The sequence below is a fragment of the Arachis hypogaea genome, chromosome 10 (genome assembly GCF_003086295.3).
Source record: "Arachis hypogaea cultivar Tifrunner chromosome 10, arahy.Tifrunner.gnm2.J5K5, whole genome shotgun sequence".
NCBI classification, from domain to species: Eukaryota; Viridiplantae; Streptophyta; class Magnoliopsida; order Fabales; family Fabaceae; genus Arachis; species Arachis hypogaea.
This window is the reverse complement of record NC_092045.1, coordinates 110,528,906-110,538,276: the sequence shown is the minus strand read 5'-3', so window position 1 is coordinate 110,538,276 and position 9,371 is coordinate 110,528,906. Positions and strand designations below refer to the sequence as shown.

The window sequence follows — 9,371 nt, the reverse complement described above, 5'->3', positions numbered from 1 at the left end:
TGCATGTAACTAAAGAATAGAAAGAAGAATAATTAACTAAAAAGTAAAGAATTCTATTCATGCACCACCACAACTAAATTTTGGAGTTTAAAAGTTTTTATTAGTGTTTTTTTATACTCTCACTATACTGAAATTTGATAAGGTCTCAATCAAGCATGGCATTACTAGTCTTCTTCACCACCCCTCCCTGTACGCCAGTTTAATTTTCTAGACGTTGATATTAGTATATTACGGTTTCCCAGCTTCCAAGCAAGAACCAAAGAAACCAGATAGAGCTTTCAGTTTTAATAATGTTACTTAACTTGACTAAAAATAGTGCGTTTATATGCCTCGAGTCTTGATATATATGTCGTCTTCTTACCCAAAACAAAGTACTAATAAGTAATAATATTCTCTCTCTGAATTAAACACTACGGTACAACTACTATTTCGTGAAAGGAAAATGTTACTTGTACGAAAAAATTCAGTCTTTAAATCTAATATTTTATTATTTTAATTTTTAATTAATTATATTTTTTATTTTTAAAAAATTATTTTTATTTTAAATACTTATCACAATAAAATTTATAATCACTTACAATACATTAATTTTTTATAAATTAAACCATAAAACTTGTAGTATACTAATTTTTAGAAAATAGTGAAGTTTTCAAAATCAATTAAACTCACTTCAATTATTTTTTTATTCAAAATTCATGTAAAAAACACATCTAAAATTAAATAAACAACATAAACACATTTAAAATTATGTATTAACACATTTAAATTATTCTTATTATAATTCTAAATTACATATTGAACACAGAAAAAGTTAAACTCAAATACACATCTAAAATAATAAGAATACACTCTAAATATTTTATCAACAAATCCAAAATTTATGTAAAAAAACTTATATATGTACATAAGAATATAATGAATAACATAAATACATCCAAAATTAAATATTGACACATCTAAATTAGATTAACATTACAACTCCCAAATCAAACATATGTATTTGTAATATAATATATTAATAATTAAATATATTAAATTTAAAATAAAAAATTTAAAATTTTAATTTTAATTTTAATTTTAATTTTAATTTTATTTAATTTGTATTTTGAATGTGTATTTAATTTTAAAAAGGCACTAATCTATTTATAATTTTTAAATGTGTTTATTTTACTAATAGAAGATTAAATATTATATAACTTTTAAAGATACCTAATTAAATTGTTCATCAAATCAAACATGAGCTATGTTACCAATATGCTTTTATCTTGCATTTTAATATTTTACTACCAATCCACGTTTGATGAAGCTTATGAGCGAGTCGTTGCACACATTTTCAAAGTGAAATGATATTTATATTATTGTTTGTATATTTTTTTTATGTACATTTTCTTTTATTTAAGTGATAAACATTTTTTTCTCATATTTTATTAAACTTTTTTATATAGCCAGTAAGTGTGTTTCTAAAAGTAAAACATATATGACCATTAATAATCTTTCAAAAATTGAACTAGTCAAATAACGGAACTAGGGTGTCACTAGGGTCACAATCACATACATTATTTTACTACTTGCCCAGTACTTTCAAGCTTTCTTTCTTCCTAGTAACTACCGGCAATCGGAACAATATATATAATGGCCTCACCTCATTAATTCTTCATAATTTCACTGATTCGTTTTGTTCCAAACTACATCTGCCATTAAATACTCGACTGTCCTTTTCAACCATGAACTTGAGGAGTTATAGCATAACCTCTGCTATATCCACTATCACTTGCCTTTTTTTCTTTTTCCTCTCGGACTCAGCCATATCCGTTGAAGCTTATGTTCCAGTTGATAGCTACAGCATCAATTGTGGCTCAAGTGGCAAATCCTCCGATGGTGAAAGGTCATGGAACGGAGACATACACTCAAATCTCTTAACTCTTCAAGACACAAAGACCATCGTTGCGCAACCAGCCACACAATTTCCTCTTTACCAAGTTCCATATACCAGTGCTCGCTTGTCTAACTCTGAATTCAGTTACTCCTTCCCGGTCACACTTGGCCGGAAATTTGTTCGTCTCTTCTTCTACCCTGCTTCTTACGCTGGCTTTGACCGTAATAACGCCTTCTTCACGGTCAAATCCGAGGGTTTCACACTCCTTAAGGATTTCAATGCTTCGCTTAACGCTGATGCTGCAAGCAGGGACACCATCTTTAAAGAATACATCATCAACGTGGATGATGGGCAGAGGATCAACCTGACCTTCACACCAAACACAACCCATCCAAATTCTTATGCGTTTGTGAATGGAATTGAGGTGGTTTCGATGCCCAGTGATCTCTACTTCTTTGAACCCAACGGACAACAAATTATATTTGTGGGTCATCCAGGCGTGCTATACGAAATGCTAAACAGTAGTGCCCTGCAGACATATTACAGGATCAAAGTTGGCAGCGGCAGAATCACACCTAAAGGTGATACTGGCATGCTCCGGAGCTGGGCAGGAGATGATGCTGATTATTTAAGAACGCCAAGTGCTCTGTATATGGTATCCGGTGATGCGACCGGAATGATGAACATCACTGTGAGTCCTGATTATGAAGCACCCATTGAGCTTTACAGAACATCACGTGATATGGGCAAGAATGGAACTCTCAACCAAATGATAAATTTGACCTGGGAGTTTCCTGTTGATTCTGGCTTCACCTACATGCTCAGGCTTCACTTTTGCGAGCTAGACCCAGACATCACTAAAACCAATGACAGAATGTTCAACATCTACATAGCAGGCCAGTTAGCTGAGGACCATGCCACTGTTCTAAAATGGAGCAAGGAAAAGGGAATTGCTGTACAGAGAGACTATGCAGTTACGATCCCAGGGACTACTCAGGACAAGTTTAACCTTTCACTCCAAATGCATCCTACATCAGACACATGGTACAGAGACCCTTTCTTGAACGGCCTTGAAATCTTCAAGATTAGTGACCCTGCGTCTAATAGCCTGGCAGGACCCAACCGTGAACCTGTTCCTCATTCATTTGCTCCACCACAGTTCTCTGCCTCTCTTCAATACTCAAACAAGAGGATTATAATAATCATACTAATCTCTGTCTCTGCAGTATTCATTTTTCTTTCCAGTGTAGTCTTCTTCCTCCTTAGAAAACAAAAGAAAAAGAGCATAAAGAGATCTTTCGAAGTAGCCAACACTCAAACCTTACCATTGCCATCCACTCTTTGTCGTCGATTTTCCTTGGTTGAGATGAAAACATGCACCAATAATTTCGATGAGCTCCTCCTTATCGGGGTGGGAGGGTTTGGCAACGTGTACAAAGGCTACATCAACGAAGGTTCAACACCAGTCGCGATCAAACGGTTAAAACCGGGTTCACAGCAAGGGGTTCAGGAATTCAGGACCGAAATTCAGATGCTCTCTCAACTGCGCCATCTCCACCTTGTGTCCCTCATTGGTTATTGCTGTGAGAGCAACGAGATGATGTTGGTCTATGATTTCATGGATCGAGGAACCTTACAAGATCATCTCTACAACAATAGTAGTAACCCTTCCCTTTCGTGGAAGCAACGGTTGCATATCTGCATAGGAGCAGCGAAGGGGTTGCATTATCTCCATGCAGGTGCGGTCCACAATATCATTCACCGCGATGTAAAGAGCACCAACATCTTATTGGATGACAAATGGGTGGCCAAGGTTTCCGATTTCGGCTTGTCCAAAATAGGACCCTCTGGCATTTCAAGAACTCACATTAGCACTGTGGTGAAGGGTAGTCTTGGGTATTTAGACCCAGAATACTATAAACGACAGCGTTTAACTGTAAAGTCTGACGTGTACTCCTTTGGAGTAGTGCTGTTTGAGGTGCTGTGTGGGAGGCCGCCTTTGATGAGGACAGTGGAAAAACAACAGATGTCACTTGCTCATTGGGCTGTATCTTGTTATGAAGATGGCACGTTGGATCAGATTGTGGACAAAGCATTGGAGGGTCAGATTGAACCGGAGTGCTTGACGAAGTTTGGTGAGATTGGTGTGAGATGTTTGCATGAAGATGGTTCCCAACGACCTTCCATGGATGAAATTGTTTGGTGTTTGGAGTAGGGGTGCACAGACCCGGCCCGGCCCGAAGGCCCGGCCCGGTCCCGAACACTTTAGGAACTAATTTGGAGTGATTTCATCGGGTTTAGGGTCGGGTACGGGTCTCAAAAAAAGACCCGGTCATTATTTCAGGTCGGGTCCGGGCCATAGCTCGGGTCACCCGAAGTCGGCCCGGTGGCTCGGTCATCATACACAATTAATATTTTGTGTTATTAGTGATGGATCATGACTATTCTTACGTGGAATTTAAGTATTGTAAACATTAATATTTTGTGTTATTAGTCATTATAAGACTATAAGTTAATGTTTTATGTTTAGAATGCATAAGATTTTAGACTAATACATAAGATTGTGTTATTTGTATTGATTTAAATATTTGGTATTATTAGACAATATTAGTATTGATTGTGGTTATGCTTTAATATTAATTGTGGTTATACTTTAATTTTGAAGAATGGTTGGTTCTTGTTATATTTTTCTAAGTGAATTTTACCATGTTAACTAATGGTTGGAGCCTTGGAAATTTTGATATTTTTACATGCTAGTTTACAAGAAGGTATCAACGTAATGTAATGTTAACGGCCCGATTTTCACCCGGTTTTCACCCGGTATAATTGTGGCCCGAAAGTATATTGGTTTCATCGGGTCTAGGGCCGGGTTCGGGTCTAATAAATAGACCCGGTGTATATTTCGGGCCGGGTCTGGGTCACATCAAACCCGGCTTCACCCGGCCCATGTGCACCCCTAGTTTGGAGTTTGCATTGAAACTGCAAGAGACTGGTGAGACGCATCAAGAACATCTTGTTACTGCACCTGAATTGCTTGAAATTAGCAATGTGTAACTCTGTAAGATGGAAATCATGGGGATAACGCCACATCTAAAATAAGGCTACCAGTCGCATCCGTGCATCCATACAAAATTGATGATAAGTGGTAGGGTTAGCACTTTTGTTAAATTCTGGCAAAACTATTATATTAACACGAAACAATTCAATAAATTTTATTAGAACATCAAACAAGTTTTGATCAGATTTCTAATAGAGTCGGAAAACATTACAGATAAATTCGTTTTTCCTCTCATTTTTTTAATTAAAAGGTCAAAATTCAATTCTCTTGTCGATCAGGCGACACCCGGATTTGAACTGGGGAAAAAGGATTTGCAGTCCCCCGCAAACACTTAATTATTAAAAGAAAATTAAATGATTTTACATTATTAAATACAATTTTATATCATTAAAAATATTATTGATGACTAATTGATGGCTAAAAACTTTAAAATTTGCTGGCTCACTAGATTTTCTCATTAATAATTAAAAATGTTAAATAACAATTTAATTAAATATATAAATTATTTAATAATTTTGTGATTGATTTTAATATTTGATAATATTTTTAAATTTTCAATTAATATTTTCGAACAAAAACACTTCTATGTAAATTTTTATCCTTAAATAACACACACTAATATTGTCTAATGGTATTTAGTTGTTAATTGTGAGAACATTTTATATATATAGTTAAAATAAGAAACAGATATTTTTTAATTAATATTAGTTAATTTTTAATTTATTTTTTAATTTTATTTTTTAATTTTAAAATTTTTAATTTTAAATTCTAACTTTAAAAAAAATTAAAATTAAAAAGTATAATATAAATAATTAATTATTATGCTTATAAAAAAAATTTAATACTTTTTCATATTTAAAATTAATTGTTTAGTGTTTAGAGTTTGCATTGAAACTGCAAGAAATTGGTGAGACGCATCAAGAACATCTTATTACTGCAACTAAAATGTTTGAAATAAATTAGCAATGTGTAACGAAAAAATATTCAATTTGGTCCCTAAAGTTATATTCAAGTTTTAATTTAGTTTTAAAATTTCAATTGCCTCTATTTATTCTCTAAATTTTTCAAATTTTAATCATATTAGTCTCTGCGGTGGTTTCATCACAAAGTCATTACCGGAGAGATGACGTGTATAACAAAATGCCATGCTAGACTTCTAATGGATATATTTCGTGGCGTTTGAAACTTTTGCATCAATTTAATCTCTAACAACTATTTAAATTCCTAATTCCCAATTCATTTGAAGCTCCTAAACTTTTTCTTTGATTCTTACTCCTCTTTTGGGAGACCTTTTTATGAAGTTCATGCTGGGTAGCAGCAGTAAATCCGTGGGGAGTTTTAGCAACCTACGCTCTAATGGAGGTTGGAGAACCACTCGAAGCAGAGAAAAATAATTTCCAAAGTAGTGTGGATGTGGGTGTAGACCCATTCTAAGATGGTCAGAAACAGATGCAAATCTAGAAAGACCTTTTTTTAGATGTCCAAACTACAATGTAAATGCAAGATTATTCTTAATTTTTCTAAAGCTTGTAGTATCTAATTCTTTCTCCATCTCCATTGAATCTATTTACAAAGTGTTGACAAGAGGTGGTGTGATTTGTTTGTTTGGGCTAATGAATTCCATAAAAAAGAAGAAGCAAGAGGTAGAGTGGTATCGAAAAATGAAAATGATGAAGAATGGAGGATGAACTTTGCTTAAAAGATTAGAAGCTTGGAATCTGATGTTAGGGCTTTGAAAATGGGAGTGACTTTGTTGGTTATAATAATTTTACTTGTAGTTGCTATGTTATTGTGGAAATGGTGAAGATTGGCCTGATGCTTTTTGGTAAAAAGCCAAATTTGATGGTTTAGATTCAAATGGCAGGAATATTTTGAAAAAAAAATAAATTTATATTGTTATATTAAGTTTCAATGAATAAAAATTGCACCTGTATTAATATGACTCAAACAATACAAACTAAAATATAACAATTTCAGACAAGAAATATCATCCAATTCCTTTATAATTTATTAATAAAACATTCACATTGATACTGAATTCAAACACAACTAAAAGGTTTTGTGTGATGCGACACACAAACAAAACAAGTAAGTTATCCAAAATGAACCATTCCAAATATAACTAACCAAAAGCCATCATTTCAGAGTTATGCAAACTTAGAAAAACAATATAACTAATCCAAAAGTATAATGCCTTATTACATATGAAGCTTCCAAACACGGAATGATCAACAATTCAATTCTTTTTTCTTGGAGGTTTGAATCCGGGAGTAGGGACAAATTTCATGAAACTAGCTAGTCGCGTGGCTGTACCTGAAGATGCACCTTGCATTGGATCAACTAGTACATTGGTTGTTGGTGGGGTACTAGATGGTCGAGACACCATTCTTTTGGTTGCAAGCTTTGGGGGCCTTGCATTATGTTACACTACATTAGTCTCCATCTATAAAAAGTGTGAAGTTAGTGAAATATAAACAAAAAAATAAATTAGCATAGTGGTTAAATTTAAGGAATAATTTAAAATATACCATTATTTATAGAGAGTCTTCATTATGAGACATAATTAGTTGGCTCATGTCAAGCTCAACCTCAGCCTGGTCTTCATGCTGAATTTCTTGGTGTTGAATTAGAGGTGGATTGTTATTAGGTGCACCAACTTGAGATGATACATCAGCAGGTGGAATAGCATAGACATGGTTCACAATTGGAGTAGCAATGGTAGGAACAGCAGGGTTGAAATTACCACTTTTAGCAGCAGCCGCAGCTGGTATAGCAGCTGTCACTTCTTAAGCCTTCCTCTTTCAGCAGTTTTTATTAGTGAGAGCTTTTTTCCCGCAATAGCGACAAGAACCTTTTTTTTTTTATAAATCCTCTTCATCTTGGTCTTTTACTTCTGGTTCCATCAGGGCCCTCGTCAACATCTTTTCTACGTTTTTTCTTGGGTGCTCCTGGCATCTTTTTGAATTTCAGAGCTTGGGATCTATTGTGTGAAAACTTCTCCTATATTGCTTGGCCAGGAATAAGATTTAAATGGAATGCATATGTGTCATTATATGTATTTATTGTCAACCACTTGTGGCAAAATTTATCAGGACATTTTCCGGCCCTAGCCAATGTAGCACAAGTATGGACACAAGGCATCTCTGCACACAGAATTACAATAGATACAACCAGCAATATATCAATATATTTGTATAAAAAAACCAAAACATAGTATCATATAAGATGAATCTTGATCATGTAACAAAAAATAATTCATTAACTACCATTTAATTGCCAAAAGTCACATGAACATAGCCTCTCTCCCAAATCAATTACCATATTGGTTGGGTGGTCAATGACTTCAAACTTTTCATACTTTTCGTCTCCGGATCATACAGGGCCAACTCTTTAATTCCTTCTTTATCTTCTCCAACCTACTACGCTGTATTGGGCGTAAAATTTTAATGTGGCTCCTAAGTTTCACCTTATTCCTAGCAATTGTCCTCATAGTATACATTCTAATCTCTTCCAATAGTGTGATGATAGGTTTGGCTCTGGCCTCCTTAATTCATAAGTTGAAAATCTCACAGATATTGTTATAAATATTGTCCATCTTGGGTACATTACTGAGGAAAGCTCTACTCCATGCATCCTTAGGCCACTCGCTCAATTACGACCATGCTTCTTCATTGAGTCTCTTAATTCTTCTCATTCCCTCAATCCACCCTTCTTGTGTTGTTGATCTTGTACATTCTCACAATAATCCTCTAAACTCATTGTCCTTTCATTACTTGTTAAAGTTTTTCTACATATGCCATACATAAAATCTATGATGGGCATTTAGAATGACTTTCTGAAGTGCTGGAATCAGCCCATATACAAAGTTAAACAAAAAAAAAATCACAAAATGTAGTTATTATCGAGTCTCAAAAAGGTCCCTGAACTAGTTTTAATGAACTCAAATTGGTCCTGAACCAATTTTAATGAACTCAAAATTAGTCAATGTCCTCAAACCATTTGTTAAGAGCATGTTGGGAACCAACCACCTACATTGCTCGACCTTATCATAGCCAAGGGATTTGTAGTAGTCTCTAACTGAAAAAACATTCAATGTGTCTGTATCTAACTCAAGTAACTCTAAAATTTGCTCCCTGCAGTATATCAAGCTTCCATCTTTATTTCTGACAAATGATCCTCCATGGTGATATATAATTTTAATGAATTGATCTTCCATTTGCACACAGAAAAATTAAAAAACGATCAACAACAACAACTAGAACTAGTGTGCTTAATATACATATAAGTTGTTATGAGACAACACCAGACCAAATTAATACACAAAAACCAAATTTAGAACATCCACAGATGAAATGGGAATAAAAAAAAGAACGATGTACAAGAATAAATACTAATATCTTACCCAGAAAGGTAAAAAACTAAGAGGGCAATTCTATG

General features: G+C 34.2%; 1 protein-coding gene across 1 annotated transcript; it reads left to right on the top strand.

The window, feature by feature from the left end:
* The first annotated feature begins 1,347 nt into the window (after positions 1-1,347).
* Positions 1,348-4,461, top strand: LOC112716537 (receptor-like protein kinase FERONIA). Its single transcript, XM_025768459.3, has one exon. It carries the CDS (start codon positions 1,725-1,727, stop codon positions 4,089-4,091), a length of 2,367 nt encoding a protein of 788 aa, XP_025624244.1. The 5' UTR covers positions 1,348-1,724; the 3' UTR covers positions 4,092-4,461.
* Positions 4,462-9,371: the final 4,910 nt, after the last annotated feature.

Excerpts from the sequence above, each read along its gene's own strand:
- LOC112716537 (XM_025768459.3), top strand. The coding sequence starts at position 1,725 with ATGAACTTGAGGAGTTATAGCATAACCTCTGCTATATCCACTATCACT.